Source organism: Lipophrys pholis (assembly GCF_963383615.2).
Source record: "Lipophrys pholis genome assembly, chromosome: 19".
Classification (NCBI taxonomy): Eukaryota; Metazoa; Chordata; class Actinopteri; order Blenniiformes; family Blenniidae; genus Lipophrys; species Lipophrys pholis.
The window spans coordinates 10,091,138-10,112,676 of NC_137647.1; the positions used below are offsets into that span (position 1 = coordinate 10,091,138).

General features: G+C 42.5%; 1 protein-coding gene across 2 annotated transcripts in view; it reads left to right on the forward strand.

The window, feature by feature from the left end:
- prkar1b (protein kinase, cAMP-dependent, regulatory, type I, beta) overlaps positions 1–21,539 on the forward strand; it is a 54,317-nt gene that overhangs the window by 13,545 nt on the left and 19,233 nt on the right. For both annotated transcript variants that reach the window (XM_080488069.1, XM_080488070.1), the window contains 3 exons: positions 882–1,052; positions 3,606–3,697; positions 21,017–21,078. In XM_080488069.1, coding sequence (XP_080344195.1) covers positions 882–1,052; positions 3,606–3,697; positions 21,017–21,078 — 325 coding nt within the window. The remainder of the gene's footprint in view (positions 1–881; positions 1,053–3,605; positions 3,698–21,016; positions 21,079–21,539) is intronic.

Genomic DNA, 21,539 nt, shown 5'->3' on the forward strand with positions numbered 1-21,539 from the left:
CCATAATCGTTGTGGGGTTCCTGTATTGCAGTGTGCCAATGCCACTGCTTGACACGTGCCTGTGTGAAGTTATTCTTTTCATTTGTAAGTACCCACGGCACATGTAAACAACCAAACAGAAAGAAAACATAATAAAGATATTGCACAAGAATGTGTTTTTGAACTTGTCACTTCGGTATATATATAGTCCCTAATACAGATATAAAACCATGTGTGTTAAAAATGCTCAAAACACCTTGCCATTTCTCAAAGCTCTCTAAGTCATTAACAAGCTCTCAGTCATTTTATTGTACACATGCCAATGTGTTATTCTAGCATTATAATTCATGACCTGCAGAGTGATCCGCGGTTGAAACAACAGCCAGCCAGCGGCAGCCCATGTCTCCTTTGATGAGTATATCCCTTGTTGTTCGTCATCGCTGAGGAGGGGAGGAACTGGTGGAGCTCTCCTGTCTGACTGTACAGGCCTGTGTCTCTCAACATTTGAGGTCTTTCACACTGTTCCAGTCATGGTGCGCTCAGACCACGAATACGTGCTTTTATTTTTTATCTAATGTTCTTTGTGTTGCATCACCTGGTCTGCTGAGGACACCACATGACGCAGGGAGTAAGGAGACGCTTATCATCCCTTCTTCATGTGATCATTTATGACTTAAAAGAGTAACAGATGCTCTCAGATGATCTTGTTTGCCTCAAGCTACCTTTGTCGTATCTGTTTTTCAACATGTATCTTTTGTTTTCTTTTTTTTGCCTGACAAGAATAAGTGAATAAGGGAGTATTGGATGAACCAACTTCTTATTCACTGTATATTTTTATTGTTTTGTTCCCTTTCTCGATGCTCAAGCCTCAAAACATGTTGTCTCTTTCTTTCTTCCTCCAGGAAGAATGCAAACAGATCATGGCGCGCCAGAAATCTAACAGCCAGTCAGACTCGCATGATGATGAGGTTTCCCCGCCGCCACCCAACCCTGTCGTCAAGGCCCGCCGCCGCAGAGGAGGGGTCAGCGCCGAGGTCTACACCGAGGAGGATGCCGTCAGCTACGTACGCAAGGTCAGCCAGCGGACTGAGGCCACATTTGTCAACAGACATCTAATGCACACCTGTGTGCATGTTTCTGCTAATACAAAACCGCAAACACAGTTTCGCACATATGCTTGCAGTCACTGTTTACATATAAAATAATTCTTCTTCATTTTTGACCAAATATAAGAATCACAAGAGCAAGAAAAATGACAAATGTGGATTCCATGCCCAGATTTAACTTTAGTTAACACTCACACATGTTTGCACCGCATTAATGCAGAGAGATAAACAGTGTGTATTAAATAGTAATTCATCAACAGAGCAACAAAGTTGTACTTTCATTCAGCTGCTCCAACATACACAGCGTGTGAGTCATCTGCTACACTGGTGCTGCACACTGATGCTGATATTACGTCTTTTTAAAGTTTCTACAATCGTTGGCTTTAGTGTCCTGCCAGACAAAGCAACTAATATTATTTGTACTGCTTTCATCTATTAAACTGAGGTCAACACAGAGAAATCTTATTTACTGTCGTAGTCCTGCACATAAAACTCATGCACTATATATACTTGAAGACCAAATTGACTCGTCTTGGGGGTCTCATGTCTGGTAGGACCGGCTCTTGTTTCTCATAATTTTTAAAAAGTGGTGAAAAAAGATCGATGAATGTTTATATATCTTTTCATAACACAACATCAGATTATATTAAGATGTTACTGTATTCCTGAACCTATAAATGGGAGAAGAAGCCACAATATTTATGGTTCTACTTTAAAAGCTGGTAAAGTTATCAGTCTTCTCTAAAAACTTCCATGTTTCCGTGACATACCTTTTCAGAGCCACGGGAGAAAGGGAAAATGCGCCAATGCCAGAAACTATAACTCACCTTCACACACGCACACACGCACACACGCACACACATTCTTGGATTGGACAGTGCTTGTTCATTGTAATTTAACTTGACACGCCAATAATTGCTGGGTAATGACATAACGGCATGAACCCCGTCACCACGCTGTAATTGCGTGACCACTGGAGCGTGCAGTGTGTCTCTTTGTGTGTCAGGTGTGCACATGCACTTCGGAGTTTATGGCTCTGAGGTCTCTACCAGAGACACTGCGGTCATGTGTTATGGCAAGCAGCCTGCCTTCATCTCCAGCTTTTTTTTTTTCTTCTCTTTCTTCACTGTCCTTCACTATCTCACAGACTGTCACACTGGTGGATGCGCACATGCAGTGATTCACACAGCCACGTCAGTGGCATTACTTCATGGGCTTGCAAAGCATAGCAGGCTCCTCAGACAAAAGTGAATTAAAGTCAAATTAGAACATGAAAGCGCATTACTGCAGTCAGACGGGGAGTTTGCTTGAACCGTTAACGTACAGTGAAATATCAACACACACAGCCAACTTTGTGGGGCTTGACCACGGATGGCTGACTGTAATGCATCCCTTTACGTTTACCTAAGCCATCACAATCCAACTGGATTCCACTAATAATATTCTCTCACAACTGTTTGCAGCTGTTAAATCAAGAAACCCATCTTTTCACATCTGTCTATACTCAAACTTTTCTTTTTTTTATTCCACTTGGCTGTATTAAAGCACCATCTCTACCAGTAGAATCACACTCACTAAATCCTAACTCTGAGAGCAAAAGCATTGCCCTGGCATCTACTATTCTCCAGAGTGACAAAGCTACAGCTTGATCTTTTGGAAGATGTGTAGGAGGCTGACCTAAAATTCTATGTCCTCCTCCAAGTGCATTTCCAGGCCAGACCAACCTATTTCTCTTCCCGACCGCTAAGTATCCTGCAGTTCTACAAACAGATAAAATGTGGGTACGTCTTATTATATACTGTATGAGATGTGGTTGCATGTGTATTTATGTGCATATTGTACACAGCCCAGTGTGGTTATCTTCATGTGGAGACATCTGTTGCTTTAACTTAATTACAGCCTATCCCCTCCTCTTTCCCACAACACATGCACACACACACACACACACACACACACACACACACACACACACACACACACACACACACACACACACACACACACACACACACACACACACACACGCACACACATACCCATACCCCTCTGTCATTCTCTTGTGAGAGGGATTAATATGATGTTCTTCTCCTGTTTTCCTCCTCCTCCCCTCCCCCCCATTTAATAATATACATAAATAGGTGTAGGTTCTATATGAACAGAGTACTGAGCCTCTTTGTTGTGGCTTCATACTTTGCCAGTCCCTTTCCATGAACACACGCCACAGAGTCCCCGACATGGAAAATGCATGTTTTATGAATGAGTTCAGAGACCTTTTGAATGTTTAACGTCTGTGTGACATTCTCAGTGTAATCCCTGAACAGATGGACTATCCCAAAAATACACAAGCACACGTGTGGTATATTCCTTTCAGAGTTTGCCAATATGCTGCTCTTTAATTACTCAATTTAGCCCACTTTTGAAGTCAGTGGTATTATGTGTTTGTTCTGGCTTCTTTCATGTGTCCACCTGCATGGTGTTGTTCAGTTTATCTCAACGGCTATTACTCCCTTGTCTCCACAGGTGATTCCAAAAGATTACAAGACCATGACTGCCTTGGCCAAAGCCATCTCCAAGAATGTGCTGTTCGCTCACCTGGATGACAACGAGAGAAGGTATGACATTTTTGCAACACCACTGAAAATCTTTGACAGTTTTTCAAAAACTTTGATGGCAACAAATATCACTTTGTACTGATAAAATCAAACATGCCATTATTCTGGTTGAGCGTATAGCCTCTCGGCCACCGTGCGCAACTATTGCCCGCATCTACAGTTACAAACAGAGGAGCTGAGCATGGACAGATGTGGCTGGGGAGAAGGAGATGATGGCGGAGGGGGGTGGGGGGGTTATGGCATTGTAGAACTGGTTGTTATGGTTACTTGTACGTGCATCAGTATCATGTTGCATTTTTAGAAATGATTGGTGTTTTTCTTGCCATCTGCGCCCGTTTCATTGTTGTTTCAAATTTCTCCTCTCTGCCGCCACGCTCTCACCATGCTTACATCTGTCTCAGATCTCCCATGATTGCTGCATCTGGCTCTGACATAGGATTGGGTGTTGTGGGAAAGGCTCTCAGGTGGCTGGCAGTCCCGTCCGCCAGCCGGAATAGAGTTTCATTGGCAGGGAGAATCCATTATGCCCCGTGGAGAGCAAAACACTGGAGCTTTCCTGTTGGCTAAAGCCTCCGCGGACCAAACCCAAAACACACTCTTTCCACTCTTTCGTCAGCTGACAATTTAGTGTTGTCCCTCGACGGCGGCACGCAGGCCTCTGATCGCACGTCACTGCTTCTGAAGGAGCCCTGAGCCGGGCGCAACGTGTGATGGATCTGGACAGTTTGAAAAGTCATGTACTTGGGTGGCTGATGTGGCAGATTAGAGTTACACCAGAAGTATATGTGGCAGCAGACCATAAACTGTCAGGATTTAATGCACTCAAGACCTCTCGGCATGCCAGGCTATATAATTGCGTCGTCATCGGTCCACGCAGAAACCATGCATGACGAAGAACGTCTTCGACTGGCTGTCATGTCTGCTGCCTCACTACACACAACTAACATCCACAATTAATGCTGTGCAAGGAGGAAGTGGTTGTTGTGGGATCTGTGGTTGAACGTGCATCTCGCAGTACAGAAGGATCTCACTTTGTGAAAATTCTCCTCTGATTGCTGATTTGTGCAGAGCGACAGCAATTACTTGGCATTGCTTTCCAGTTCCTCACTGTTTCTGTCTGGTTGCTCTTACAGTATCCCTCCCTCACTGCTGTTCTTCTTCACTCTTCGCTTGCAGCTGATGATGCTGGACGGCTGGCTGCTGTGCTGGCTGGTGGCTTGGTTGCGTTGCGGTCGCCCTGCGGTTGTTTTGCCTGGAGCTGCCACAGACAGAAAAGTGTTGACGTATGGCCAGTGTGGTCACCCGGCATTAAAGAAAAACTGTACAAAGCAACCAGAAGGCTTTTTGCGTATGGCATGACTTCAGAATATGCCGCATATTTTGCATGAGAATGTGCATCTGCGATTTGTTCTCAACTTAAAAACTGTACACTTTGGACGGTTCTACTAATGTAGGCTGGGAAATCTGGACAAACTTCTGTGAAGACTGACTTCTGCCTTCTGTTTACATTAATGAAGCCATGGTATGAAGTTGATCGGCTTTGTCCCGAAGTGCCAGATTGGATTGACGTAGATTAGCAGATGGAGTCTCACTCTCTCTCACACTCACGCTCTCTCACTTTCGCTCTCTCTTGCTTTTTGCAATCTGCAAACAGCTGGCCCTTTTGGGTTATCAAATGTTCTTTCACATATTGCATTAGGTGGGAAGGTTGTCACAGTTTATAATTGCTTCAGGAATTTTGTCATAATTGCACATCGGGAAGCTATTTCTTATCAATATTAGGATGGATCAACACATGCCACATTGTAGTAACAGATAACGAACGCAATGAAGAAATCTTGTTTTGTTTTTTTCAAAACATTCACAACATTACTGCTTTTGTTCCGGTTGATGCGTGAGAGCGTGAAAACCTCAAGGTGGATATTTGTGTGTGTGTCTTGACAAAAACACCTTGTGCCATTAGTCACTCATCAGTTATGTAAGCCAAACACCACAGTTTGTTCCCCCATTAGCATTATATTTTGCTATCATCTGTTTCAGTAATGAGAACGATCGAAAACAATAAAGCCCTCTTTGTTTCCCCGCTCTCCCCATCGCTCTCTTTCCAGCCTGGCTTTTTAGTGACCTTTCTTCTCCTCTCTCACTTTTCTAATCTATCTGATGGTCTTCACTTGTTTATCTGCCCCTCCTGGAATCGAGAAGGACTCCCACACACGCCAATAGAGATCTTTTGCTCAACTTCTTTGGAGACACTGGTTGACAGACTTGCCCTTTCTTTTTCTTTCTTACTGTATTTCTTTTCCCCTTACGTGATTATATTCCTGCACCATCCTTGCCTTGTTTTGACTTGTCTTAATTGCACATCCAATCCTATATGATAACTACCAGCAATTAAAATGTACATTTCTGTATGTACTTTATGTTCAAATTTTAATTGTGACTATTTCTTAATTTGACTGTAGGATTAATTCCGAAAATTACGCTTCGAAGGCGCTCCCCAAAAACCCATTTATAAACATTACACACATCATGTCTTTCCACAGGATTCTCTTTCAGCAGTGAGGCCTGCCTATTAGTTTTCTGTTTGGGCTGTAATAACTGAGTGCATAATTACAGGAGTGAACCAGACAGGAGAAAAATGATCCACTCGGGCATCTTGGGACAAGCAGAATATTACTTGACTTAAAACAGAGCGAGTCAGTCGTCCACGCTTTAATCACATCCTGTTTTGTGAATATTCGCTTACTCAGCTTACATTGTGGAGGATGCGTAATAGTCAGGGTTTTATGTGTGTGATTTCCCGAGGAGTTCAGTTGGTAAAGAAATAATTTTCGGATGACTAAATATTCAGATTACCTCTTTTGATAATCTCAGCTATAGTGGTATACTGAGCTCATGCAAAGGCACAAAAAGGGGAAGAAACCAGTGCAGTTACGCAAACTCGCCCCACTGCCACTTCCTTTTCTGTTTTTTCCTCTTTTGTTCATCCTCTCTTGACCCTATGAAAATTCCGGAAGGAAACAATAAAGTTCCTTGTTTACTGTGCACTGGATCAAAATGAACAGGAGTTGTGGTTAATATTAAATGGGCAAGTGAGCAAAGGAGAAGCTGACATCAGTATTGACCATGGAGAACACAGGCGCATAGATACCATCACTTCAAAGAATGACAGGGATTACTTTGTCATGAGAAAACACACATGCATGCACACACCACAAGTGCATTCTCAAGTGTGCATGTCAGAATGTTTTCCCAGTGTGTCTGCACCAGCTGGGAGCGTGGAGTCTTTGATTAACACACCATTCCATATGTCAAACTTTATGGCCTCAAAAGTTCTTGAGCTCCACCACCCGTGCGTGCGTGTGCGTGCGTGTGCTTGTAGGCAGCTTATTGTTCCTCAGCTGTCTTAAAGTGAAATTCGGGCACATTTGGCTGCCTTTGCAGGTGGAAGTTAACAATATGTGTATAAAGATTAAGCTGGGGAAATAAAATCGACGTCACCTGTTTGTTTGTTTTTTGCATTTCCCTAAAAATTTTAAATCTGGTTTGAATCCTTTTTTAAAAGTTTAATGCGATTGAACATAAACTTTGAATATTTAAATAGAGGAAAATGCTGGCCAGGCCTTTACTGTTTTACCTTGTATCTCTGGCAGAATGGCCAAAACAAATACATAAGAAAAATCTCTGCTCGACTGGTGAGGCAAAGGTGTTAACCACTACATGCTTTGTGGCCATTTCCTATTTGCAATGTAAACTGAAAACATTTCTAATATATTCAGAACAAAATCTTTTGAATTGCAATTATATGAGCTTTGTTGTTAATGTTAATTGCAATCAGCAACCGCACATCAGTATCTTGCTCACATCCTCACTTTAAACTCAGCATGCATTCAAACATGCATAGGCTCAAAGAGACAGTGTGCTTTGTCCATCTTCAAGTGTCTCCATAAAGTTTTACATGTGTTATCATTGTTGACTGTGGAAGAAAGTCTGTGATAATCACCACTTTGGTCTTATGGATTTTCTCAACATTTCCTGCAAACCGTTGACATTGATTTGCAGTAACATTTTCTCTGTTGCTGTTTGACTCCTCCTCCACGATGGCAGAAACCAGAAGGTGAAGCTTTTACTGAAGAATGTGGCAGTTGTCTTTGGTCGGGACGGAGTTGATTTGTTCGCGGTGATAAACTGTAAAAAGGCCCCCGAGCGACACTTCAGTAGTTCCTTCATCATTACTTACTGTACGCTTGATATATACCTTGTTTCATGTCGCTTGGTCTCTGCAGCGATTTCTAAACTTCTGCCATTGCGCTGTGCCCGGTTGACCGCTTGGTGGTTCCTCCTCTCCGTCCTCATTATGATGTAGCGCATAAAGAGACACACGGCTCCGTAAGATAAGCAAGGAGCAGGTGTTTGATTTCACGTCCTGCTGGAGTTCGTCTCGCTTACGTCCAAATGATTATCACACCAAGTGAAACTGTTATCTCATCTTACCATGCGGATATCAGGTAATCGTATTTTAGTTTCATTTTGAGGACAATTTGAGAACAAATGTTAAATAAATAGGAAATTATCAGGGGTGATAATAGGAGGCTGGTCAATTACAACTGCACCTGTTGAGATGTGATCCCAGCTGCCTGTTAAGTTTACAGGCTCGTATTTATATGTGTTTGTGCACATTTAGCCTGTCACGGTGCGGTTACATTTTATAGCCTTTCCACCAACTCTTCCCATTGATTTCCACATGAGCGACAAGCAATGTGACCTGAATAAACTCACTTTCCTTTAGTTGCTACTCTAATAGCGTAAGTAATTTAATGTCCGACTTATGAGTTATGGAATAAGACTTTTGTTCTTTTTTTGCACAATAAAAGTTTTATTTATGTGAATATTGACACGATACTAGTAACTGATGACTTCCTGCTTTTCATCACATATACTGCGACGGAGAACGATAACGTGCAGCTTTTATTTTTTATTAATTATTTTTTATTATAGAAAATTAAAGGGAACAGATTTAAACAGGACTTAGACAGCGGTCATAAAGCTTTTTATTTTTTTTATTCCTAAGATTTGTGTTCTTGTACATTTTGTTGCATGCTTTGATGGTGTCTTTTTTGTGTTTGTGAGTCACTGTCAAGAGAAATCCGATAGTGCTTCATATTGAAGAGGCCTTGGAGGATCCTCTGAGAGGCGCTTTTTATTTCTCTCCTGACCCAAACAAAGCACACTCAAATAGACACATATCAACTCATCAAGCTGTCTCTTCCTATCTGCCTGCATTAGTCTAATGCGTTCAGGCCACAAAAAGGCTCTCCCGGGAATAGTAGCCACACTAGAAGCCCTGCTTTCTGTAAGTTCCCAGAAATAGGTTGGAGGACTATGAGAAAACTCTCCTGATCAAGTTTCTTTAGCTTTTTTTGTGACACATAAAGTAAATAAAACAATATTGTCATCTAGTAACAAATGGTTGTTAGATCTTTGGAGTGAATTTGAGTTAAGCTAATGCATTTCTTTTTTTTTTTTGTCCGAGTATGTGCGATCAAAAACACATATTTAAGTAGTAGATAGAGTTTTTTTTTTCCAATTTGTAGGAAGTCCTGTACCTCCAATATTGTAAAGCAAAAGACACATCCTTGGAGTGGTTGTAAAGTGGTTCTGCTCATCTCATCCTGCCTTCTTTAATCCTCTAATTAACAAACACAGTAATGAGTTGATGAAGTGAATGATTGGATGACCTTTGACCTTTAAACCCTAACCTCTGCACCTTCCCCACCAGCTCCTGCTGATAGACAGGGGACATCTTTAGTGTACCGGGACTCTTTGTGTGTGTGTGTGTGTGTGTGTGTGTGTGTGTGTGTGTGTGTGTGTGTGTGTGTGTGTGTGTGTGTGTGTGTGTGTGTGTGTGTGTGTGTGTGTGTGTGTGTGTCCTAAAGAGGTGCAAAAACAATAATAAATAAATGAGTGGGCAACTGAAAACCTAAACAAACAATAGTTGAGGGAAAGGCACTAAAGCCGCATGAGAGAAATCCGTCTTGGCTTGTGTTTCGCCGGACGTTTTTTTAAGGCCCGTACAAAGAGACAAAACAAGGAAAAGGATGCGATGGGAGATGGAATACTGTCTCGCCATATCAGATGAACCCAGCTGTCATCATCACATCCGATAGCTCAATAGAACTAATGTGGAACTTGAGCTGAGCAGTGCAGTGAATAGACTCAGGTCTGAAACACAGACAGATTGTTTCTGAAATGACAACATATGCAGTGGTGAAATGGGACAGAAAGCAGCCACGGACCTCCACAGCATCCAGTCTATGGACACTGTTCTTACCATACAGCAGCCTCTAGGGGGTGTTTTTTTACCACACACAGAGTAAACAGGTATTCTCTAACCACTGGAATCATTGCTTCTTCACTCACTGAAATGTCTTGGAAACCGATGGAACAAAGTATAGATTAAATTAAGATTAGTGTGGGAATTGACTTGCTTGCATGCTTTTGTTAGGTGACCCTCCTATAAAATGCAGAGTACACAAGATATAAGGTCAATATTATGGTTATTATGACTTTTCCCCCACTCAGATGTCTTTTTCTTGTGACTCCTGTCGAAGGCTGTTATAGACTTTGTAGTGTGTGTTTGGCATCGTTTCTTTTACTGGGTATTGTTTCTCTGCGTGTTCAGGTTGAAGAGTAGTGAAGACGTTTGACTTGGTCTATGATTTGTATTTTATGGCGGGCTGTGAAACAGCAGCAGTGTGCAACATGAACAAATGAGCAGGTTTGTGATGTGTGTTGTTTAGTCTCTCTGTCTGTTTGAGTGCGTGTTTGTGTTTCCTGTCCCACGGATCTCCACATTGACTCCTTGTGTGTGTGTGTGTGTGTGTGTGTGTGTGTGTGTGTGTGTGTGTGTGTGTGTGTGTGTGTGTGTGTGTGTGTGTGTGTGTGTGTGTGTGTGTGTGTGTGTGTGTGTGTGTGTGTGTGTGTCGCTCTCATCCCGGTGGTCTTCTTTTTCCTCCTTTTAGAAGCGACTGCTTTCTCTGTCTTTCCCTCTTTTCCTTCCTGTCGTTTCTCTTTCTCGCAGTCATGCAGACTCATTCTCTTATACATCCACACACATCCACTCCCTCCCCCACAATCATGTGTAGTCTCCTCTCTCTCCTCATGGCTTTGTGCTGCTGCCACAATGCCAGGGGCCAGGCGATGAGGTCACTCACCACAGGAGAGCTGCAGGCCTGACTGAACCTCGACCATCCCCACCACCATCCAGTGCACACGGAGAAGTGCTGGCATGTGCTGTGTCACCTCCCCCAGATGTCACGTCTTAGCTCCGGCTTCGACTCCCCTCACCTTCGTTGCCATGCAAACCGCAGTCGCGCAACGCATGCAATTTGTTGAACATTCATATCAGCCAGGCTGCATTTTTGCCTGCGAGCGCAGATAATCTCCCTCAAACATGCACATCAGCAAGCAGCACACATGTGCACTGATAGCTGGAAAATGTTGTCCTCTCTCATGTACTTTCTGCTGACTCAACTTGTCCCCCGCCACCTCTTACACCCCATGTCATCTTTCTTCATCCATTCCCTTATAAAACTCTTCCGAAACTAGTGAGAAATACAGTTGTTCTAGTGTCTAGAGTCCTTTTAAAAAATGCTTCACTCCCTCCAAAATGTACCCCAGAGTCCCTGTTGGACATTTTTCCAGCTATCTATGATTCATATTTGCCATCTCGACTGCTTATACAATCAGTTTGAGAAGCTGTGTGTGTGTTTCCGTGAGCGTGTTTGTGTGTCTTCCCATGTGCAAATTTGTTAAAACTAGATTTCTAGATGAACACGTGTATTTGATTTTTGGCTGAAGTTGAGGTTTGAGTTTGGTACGTCGTAGCTTTGGTTTAGATTAGTGCAAACCTCGGTCACTGCAATGCAACATGTGTGTGTGTATATATGTATGTATGTGTCTATGCAGTCGTGTGTAGACACATTTTTACAAGATGTACGCAAATGATCAAAAGACAATCAGCGAATTATTTGCATCTGTACATGCATGAATGTTTGTCTTGCATAAAACTGGGAGATCAACTGAAACTTGCCTCCCCTTGAATTAAATACCCACCCTTGAAAAGGGTCACAAATCTTCTGTATCTCACTTCAGTCTTTCAAAGGGAAACGACCATCAGAACTGCTTTTAACAGCTGTGAGAGCGGAGGTCAAGTGTAGTGAAAGGGAGAACATGTATTTAACATCAATGCCACCATTAGGCTGAGCCTGTGCATGTGTGTGTGTGTGTGTGTGTGTGTGTGTGTGTGTGTGTGTGTGTGTGTGTGTGTGTGTGTGTGTGTGTGTGTGTGTGTGTGTGTGTGTGTGTGTGTGTGTGTGTGTGTGTGTGTGTGTGTGTGTGTGTTAGACCACACTTTATACTGCTGTGACACAGTTCATTTCTGAATGTGTCACGTTTCATCTCGTGTGAATTAATATGTAGGCTAAATGTGCGAGTGTGCATGACAGTAGCTTCCTAGCCCGGGTCTGCCCCTGCTGTGAGGACATGATGTTCCTGCAACCCTCCAGCTCCTTTATAGCTCAGCCAGGCCCGGAGGACAACCCACACACTGACCACCACACATTATTCGGGGACAGGGCAGCTTAGCGCCTTGCAAAATAGCCGGGGTTGGCCCATGGCCTCCTATTGTATACATCCCGCCTTCTTTGTCTATGCTACTGCGATAGGTTCCAGTGCACAAGCACGGACAACAGTCTTGTTATAGTGTGTTAATTCTCCCATGACGTCCTTATTGGTTTTTCGGTGTCAATTTATTTGAGTTTTATTTAGATTCGGGGGTGCAGCCTATTTCCATGCTTGATAAGCTTTAGCATGGCAGGTCTCATAGAGTTTATTTTGTATAATTTAGGCCATCGTCATTAACTTCACCTTTCAAATCATATTTCCCTTTTAAAGCGACAGGACTTGCTAATATCTAGTTGGCAACGGTGCACAGGGTGGGTTAACTATCTAGAAAGGTGACTTGAATTCAGTTAAAATGACCCATTTTGGTTTACATGTATGCAAAAGTTTCAATTTGAACAATTTACAACTTGGAAGACCATGTTGCACAATATCAACATGAAAGTAGAGACAAATTATATTTGCATGGACAGAGAAGAGATTTTGTTTGCCCAATTGAGTACACACATATATTTTTTGTGGAAAAACGTCATTATTAACTCCTCAATTTTGTTGGAAAAAGAATCGGAGACCACTTCTGTAAGTTTATATAACGTTTATTTGGAATTTGAAGTGTCAGACGTATATAAGAGCATATTTCATGGCATAAAATGATTTCATAAACAAAAGCGCTTGTTCTTTGCACAACACTACTCTTATATGCACGTTCATAGTGAAGCGGCCTTTTTTCTTTTTATAGCAGTGAAAACCTTATATCAGTTAGATGTCAGCTATTTTTCCAATTCCGACTTGCACCCAATGCACCATTACCTCACTACCCAGAATGCTATTTCTACACACACACACACACACACACACACACACACACACACACACACACACACACACACACACACACACACACACACACACACACACACACACACACACACACACACACACACACACACACACACACACAACACACACACACACACACACACACACTAATACGCGCACACACCGTACAGTCCCACTGGGGATACCTCCTTCATTTCTCTCCATCGAGTCGTCTACTCGTCCAAGCCTCCCTCCCTCTTCCTCGGGCTGTTTTCAAACTTTTTCTGGCTGTCTCAGTTTCAACATGTATATGTGTTTGAGCACGCATGTATAATGGGCCATGTTGTGTAAACACCTCTCAGGTTTAAAACCCCAACAAAAGACAATTTGCATCCCGATCTGCTTCTCAAATGCTTTTCTTGTTCCAGTTCTTGTCTTCTGCGAGGTGGGAATGAGGGCGGGAGGAAAAAGAAGGAGGAAAAGACATGCCTGCAGGACACAGCGGCATGCCTTATGATGTTTAGCAACGTGTCAGGATACGTGTGCGTTTGTGTGCACATGCAACTAGACGTGAGAGAGCGAGTGAGTGAAAGAAGCAATCAAATCTTTACATATCCTGTAGGTTTAATTTAACTGTATATATTTATTTGGGAGCATTTAGTGGAGTTATTTCTGTGCAATGGGTGAGGAGGAGTGTGTGTCTTCCTGTTTCTTTTCTTTCCACTCGTTCCAGTGACACCTCCCCTGTAGACACATCCGAGTGGTAGAGTCTTAGCCTTGTCAGCACCTGATTCAGCCTGACCCTTTTCTGGCTAAGTGGGGGAAAGCTGGCGTTTTTCTGCCCCTGGGGCTGGAAACGACAAGAAAGAGGGCATCAGGAACGTGTGAAATCCACTCGTACTGAAATACGATAGAAACAAATTAAATGGTTTCACAACTTGCAATAAAAATGAGAGACAGGGGAAGGTTTCCAAAAGTTAAGTAACCGTTCAGCCGGCTAATCACTGCTCTGAGAAAATGTGAGATAGGAAGCGGAGAAAGGGAGAGGAAAGAAGGGGAGAGGCAGCAGGGTTGGACATGTTTGTGATGTTTTGGGCCTGACATCATGGCTACATCAGCAGGTGGTGCGTGTTGGATCAACAGGTAGGCCTCTAAAACAGTCTTGTCATTTTTATTCATGTCACCAGACGACCAGCAACGCAGTCTAAAACGTAGCTGAATGTGTGAGTCAGATATTTATTTATATCCCTTTTATTAATCTTCAAAATTATTTATAGATACCATTCATGAGAGCAGGAGGGATTACGTTAGAAATAGGCTTGGTATTTTGCCTGGAAAAGGATTCTGCTCTTATCCGCGAAACTTTCAAACTACATTTACAATTTACAATGAAGATACTGTCAAACTTTGATGTTTGTTTTCCCCTCATTCTAACACATCCTGCTTTTTCCTTCACATCCTCCCATCAGCCGGTCCTTCTTACTCACTCTTCCTTCTCAGGCTGACTCTTTGTACCACTGCCATGCCTCACTGGCTCCCACCGTGCTGAGGCCAGGATGAGCGTGTGATTTCTCTACTGAAGCTGTACACCTTTGACAGAAAAGAAATTTGACAGAAGGCCTCTCCTATCTAGGTTTCTTCCGAAATGAGTCTATAATCCTTTGTGTAAATGTGGAATTAGTGTTTTTAAACTTTCCCTTCCTTATGCCAGAGATGACACAGTGTGTGGATATCACCGGTGCTTCTTTTGGTACTGTGGGCTTCAGGAGATGATAATGCTGAATCGACGTCTCATGCAGTTGGCATTGGCAGGCTCGACTGATAATGGCGTTTACCTTGATGTCTTATTTTATCACAATTGATTAGATTAGGCTCAAGTGTTTAGAGGAAGCTCCTGTGTCCGAAAGTCTTTCTTCAAAACCTGCTACTGCCTCCATAATTCAGTTACTTCTAAACTTCTTGAGGTTATCATACAAAGTCATATACTGCTTTACTATCCTACGTTCAAACAGGTGAATGCACTGCCTGCTTTGTTGTTGGTGAAACTTATCTTAAATATGAATGCCATCGCTTCGTTTCTAAACGGATGTTTGGAAGTAGAAAAAAAAAAGAGCCTAAAAACCTGTCTTTCCAACGCTGTTTCTCCCCAGGTGGTCCGATCGTTGCAGTCTATATAAATGACACTTTTCTTCAGCGGGGTTTAGCACTAGTCTGCAGGTCACACAGATCACCAGTATAAATGCACTGACCCTCAGGCGCTGTGGTACCGCAGTGCACACACACACACTGAGACACACGTCCACACTTTAAGGCAACAGGATGCATCCGTGTTTACACCCCTTATAAACCCAGCAGCGCCAGGTGTGTGGTTTTAACACAGTGTCCCCACTGCCCTTTGTTCAGTTCACATACAGATTCCTTTTAACGCTGAATCCCGCTCCCATCAATTCCCTTTGAAGATGTCACAAACGCTAATGCTTGCTCCTATTGGACGCCGAGGCGAAGATACATGTTTAACACACTCTTATATTCTATAAAGGACTTTGAGAAGTCCTCAGGCTTCAGTAGACAGTGGCAAAGTAAATACAATGTGGGTTTCGAAGTTTATAATGTTAATCAAATCTTTATATCCCTGAGGACCAAATTGGCTAAAAGCCTGTTGAGTTCTTGAAAAGGGAGAGTTCGCATTTTCCTTGACTGACGTTTACGTCCTCTCTCCTCCCACATTGTTGACCGTCCCTAAGTGGTCATTTCCATCACCCATGACCTGTTATGTCCATCTATAAACCTCTAGGACCACCTCAGTGTCGTACCTTGTTAAACTTAAAGATGGGCAAAGTGGGGAAATTTCACCGATGTATAAATTGTATGTTATTACGTATATCTATACTTAGGATTAAATGATTTTAGTATGAACGGTGTCACAGATACAGGATACACAGACACAAACAAATACAGTAGTTAAGGTATTTCTTTGTGTGGTTGAAAACTGCGATTATAAATGTGTGTACTGGAATAAACTCTATCAGGAGTAAATGAAATATTGAAAAATACATCTGCTTATAGTCAGAATGGGAGCTTCCCAATGTAAAAAGTTGACATCCGATGTCATTTAACATGGCAGTGGTTTAGGTGAAACTTGAGAAATGTTATATTTGTATAATTATTTGCTTGTTTGTAACTATAAAGTTGCAGAGCTTCATATCCTATATTAATGGCATAAAACCATAACAGTGGAATGGGAAATGTAAGAATAATTGTACATCCAGAGCTAAATTCATCCCCCTCTTAGTTGATGTGTGACAGGGATCAGCAACATTATTCACTCTGAGGACCATAAAAATCTAATCTTCATTACCAGAGGGCCACATTTTGACAGAGCACTTCTAACACAAAGGGCATATTGGAGTTATGGCTACAATTTTGAATTTCATCCTGTAATTACAGAGTATTTATAATTGAAACCTGTGAGCAATTAAAGTGCAAAATTTAAAAAAAAAAGTCTTACGGGTCACATGGAATGATGGCGATCTTGGACAGTATGCCTATTTTTTCTTTTTGGTGTTTTATCATTTTAACACTGTTAACTGAGTGGGGAAGATTCTTTTAAAGCTTCATACACATTGGGAAAACTATCTAAATATTTTTGTCAATACAGTTTCTCAGCATATTATCTTTTTAATGACTTTGAAATATTAACTCGCTCAACATCTCCTGTTGCTGGGGTGAATGTGGCCAACATTCACAACCTTTATGTCATAAGTATCCTCCCTGAATGCTTCACTCCTTTGTAGTGATACCTCCCTCATCTCCGCCTGTATTTTTCTCTCACACCGTTGGCTGTTGTCAGTGGCATGCCCACGCATGTGAGCGTCTCTCTCTGTGAATGTACGTAATTTTAAATAGTTATCAAAAATAATTCATTGTGTTTCCAGCAACAAAACTCAGGTGAGGTGAGTTGGCTGTTCCATGAGAGTCACTGAGGCTGGTTGTGCTTAACTGTAAATGCAGGGTGTTAAACTTTGCGCCACTTACTCAGCCTCGTGAAGCTGTTTTCCAGCTCGCTATGATAACAGGCTAAACAGTTCTCTTATACACAGTCAACAGTGAAAAACTAATTTCTGTTTACGTACTCATATTTGTGACTTTAGACACTATGCTGACTAATCACAAAAACAGCCAGACAAAAATCAGTACAGTTGTACATGTTATTTATAGTAACCTGCCACTTAAGGTTGTCGAGAATGCACACAGTGTCTCCGCAGTCTTCCTAGAGCTCTTAATTCTAAGTAGACTACGATTACCATGCAGCATGATTCCTGTTGAACACTCCCAGGTCCCTGAGGTTTTGAAGAGATGCAGCCAACAAAGACTCCTCAAAACATGTTAGCCTAATTTCCAGCTCACCCTTTGCGCACTATTAAATCTGTGCCTTTGTGCTTGTAAAATGTGTGAAATGATTTCATAAAAGTCAGTCTCCGACCACACATCATACATATTTTATAAACTGAATGTGTATTTAGTGTCCTTGGGCCAGTGCTTGTATGATGCAGTTGTTTAGAGGTGCATAACAAAGACTATTGTTCTTATTTTCCAGGATTAACACTCCGAATTACCATAAACTGTTAAAGTGAAAATAATTTCTTCATGTACTTACGACATTGACAATGCAGCAGCCAAACCAGTGCTCACTGCTGCCAAGCTTACACACCGCTTGGACAGCAGCGTTCCCATATACGGTTGGATATTGCAAAATCTCCCAAATAGAGCGTTCATTCTGGATGGGCACAGCATTGAACACTTGTATAACTCAACATTCTGCGGCCCATTAAGAAGCACAAAGACATGGTGGCACGCCGCGCCGTTAAAGAGGCCTCTGGTGTTAATGGCATGAAGGCCGCACTGTGTGTTGATGTAGCAATGTAAAAGATAAGACGTCTGCTGCTGAACAAATAAACAGCGGTGCAGTGGGAGAGATTAAGGAGGATGGAAGAGGTGCGCAAGAGCGGGAGGCCTTCATCGTCAATCTGGAAGAATAATAAGCAATCCGGCTGCAAGGAGCAAGCCAGGCTTTATTTCATTAATGACTAAAATCCCCCTGCCTAACCACTCTTTTATGGGTGTTTCACAACAATAAGAGGCTGTTTTGTCAGACTGAGCAAAGCAACGCATAAACTTTTTTTTTTTTTTTTTTTTGCCTTCCAACACAAAAGCTCATACATGCACTGATACGCACATTCACTGTGTGTTCGTTTTGATTACTGCATTGTTAGTCTTACTTCACGTACTACATATACAAGAAAAAGATTGTCACTTTTTGGGGACTTTGCGATGACACGTGGACAAAGTCTGATGCAGTACGAGCAGAATGGTACATTCAACTTCTTTTAGGCTATGTTTTTGCATGCTTGTGTGTATGCAACGTGTATACAGGCACATATCACGACCATGACAGAAGCTTTGTCTCCTTCCCTCAGGTGGAGGTGAACCTCCTAGTTCCTCGCTCAGACCGGAGGGTCCCTTTGCCTCTCTGTCTTTCTCGTTGTCTCCGTCAGAACAGCACATCCATTGTTAGTGGGACCGCGCCGCCTTTTCACAGGGTCAAAGAGGCTACAGGTAGCGGAAAGGACAAGATTAATGACTTCATGTGGGACACTCGGGGAGAGGGTGATGGAGCAAGAGATGGTCGAAATAGGTGGGGCCGTCAGGGAATTAGAGGGAAGAAAGGGGTAATTGAGAAGGGAGAGGAAGAGAAAAAGTGGTTGTGAACAGACAGGGAGGAAGTGGGGGATAAAGAAAGGGAAAGAGACAGGTAGAGACAAGAGGAAGTAATTACCTGCATAAGTATCTTTGTTGTGCTCAGCGGTGCATTCACTGACTGGATGGAGCAGCAGAGCAGGGAGAGAAAGAAAGATGTGGTCAAGTGTAATTACCCAAATGCAACTTTGCTGCTCTTTGATCCTCTCACTGTGACTCTGTGGAGTCTGGAGCTTAATGTTGAGCCTGAAATCAGACTTTGCGATGTGTCATCAAAACAAAGGCGCAACGTGTATCACGTTGTACACATCTTATTTTTGTGCACAGTTTTGACTGTGTGTTTTGCTTATTTTTTTCACCGTCGCGTTATTTATTTATTTATTTGATCGGGACAACACACATTAATGAACAATCATATGCTAAATGTAAATGTGCCAGATTATAGCAAAGCTGCAAATTCCCATCTGTGTTATTGGTTATATTTGATCTGAAATCAAGTGTCTCCCTGAACAAACAGCCTTCGTGCCAAGTGCAGGTGCTCTGACTAATCACTATCGGGCTGTTTGAACTTGTGGGTCATATCATAGTGCTGGTATGCACGTTTTCATTAAGAATTCTTGTGCCTTAAGTTATTGTGCTTGCAAATGTGTGCGTGAGTGTGTTGCATGTATGGCACCACGTCGCTGAGCAGTATGGGGGCACCGCTAATACACTTCAAAGAGCAAGAGTTTTGTACAATAATGTGCGTGTCTGCGATTTGTGTCCTCAAATATGCATGACTCAATGACCAGCTGCAATGCACGGGTTCTACCTGCTGGTCCAAATCCACATCCTTGAGTCTGCTTTTTATTCAGTGTCACATAAACAAATACCAGCAGGGTCCATTCACTTCCAAACCACTCAATAACATTCTTATAACCTCTCTCTCTCTCTCCCCCCCCCCAACATCTGTTGACCTGAAGTTTATTACTCAAGTTCACAAAAAAAAATAAATAAATAAAAAATAAGCTGCACTTTCATGTCTTTGAGTGTTTTGCAAGTTTTGTTTGGCTGCGTGAGCCTTTTAAAGTGCAGCGGCATAGTCTGCTGCACTGTCAGGAGAACACACTTATCCTGCACCCACGCATTATTCTGTACAAACCTGTGCGTTTTCATGGGCAGTATGTACTATTCAGACAGACTGGTCCAGATACACACAAGACACACACACAGAAATAACTGAAAACGGGCTCAGACATGCCCCCCACAGTCACTCAGCGGGTCTTGTATGTCTTTGATAGGCCTGACCCTCGTCATTGTTTTTTCTATATTTCTCTATGAGACGGGTGGTATGCAGCTGATTAGATGGATAAATATACCCTAAAGGTGAGAGACAGACAGGGAGGAGGAGAGGAAGGATACTTAGTTTTCTCTTGCCCCAACACATCCCAGTAGTGGCGCTCTAATCTTTTGAGGCTTCGTGCATTTAAACAGCCCGATTAGCAATGGTTTGAACAGGCGCTTTCCCTGTTGGGCTGAAACAGAAATTAAGTGCTCAGGCACAGCCTTCATTTTGTTTGTTTTCTCAGTGCCTCTGAAGAGAGTTACCCACTGTGATACGGGCTTTGATCGTGAGCTGAAACAAAACCATCTTGTTTGCACGGCAGCAGTTTATCGTAATGATGCAAACAAAAAAACTTTTTTTAAACTGATATCTGATGATAATTCACCCTCATTTTTTTTTTTCCATTATCGCATTAGTTTTTAGTAACTGCTTTGATTTTGAAGTTGTGAGAAAATATAAGGGTGAGTCTGATGATGAATGGGGGTTGGATGTAGATGATGAAGAAATCGCAATAGCAAGTGTGTGTGTGGGTATGTATATTCAGGGATCAGCCAAAGTGTCCCAGCCCTCCCTCCTTTGCTTTCACTACCTGCTAATAGAGTTGACTCTGTGCTTTCCTAATCCATCAAAGCATCTTGTATATACTGTATATCTGTGTGTTATCTTAGATAAACAGTTCAAAATTGTTCTGTAATCTGCCTTCTCCCTTCTCGTTTTTGTTTGTTTTTCTTCTCCAGTGACATATTTGATGCCATGTTCCCAGTCACCCACATTGCAGGGGAAACCGTCATCCAGCAAGGTTTGTATCCTTGTTTTAATGAATTTATGTGGCGTCAGTAATGGATTAATGACTGACCTGCATTAGTTTCGCCTAAAGAGCATGTTCAAAGTCAAACAAAGCCATTTGAGCAAATTGAAATGTCAACAATGAAGCCAGATCATGAAAAAGTATTTAAGCGATTCCACCAGCCCATGAAATCATTCTTCGTCAAATTCTCCTTGTTGAGCGTCAATGGTTTTATCGCAAAGGATGCATCTCCTGCACTGCCACAATGACTCATGTTTATTTTGTCCCACCACTCCCATGTTCCCTCCCTTTTCCTCTCGCCCCCCCACCACCACACACACACACACACACACACACACACACACACACACACATTCCCCCAGTTTGCAACAGATGTCAGGTCCCTCTCCTCAGCCCAACTTGCAGCCGTAGACATCCCTGGACTTTGAAGGAAGACAGACTGGCAGAGCCAG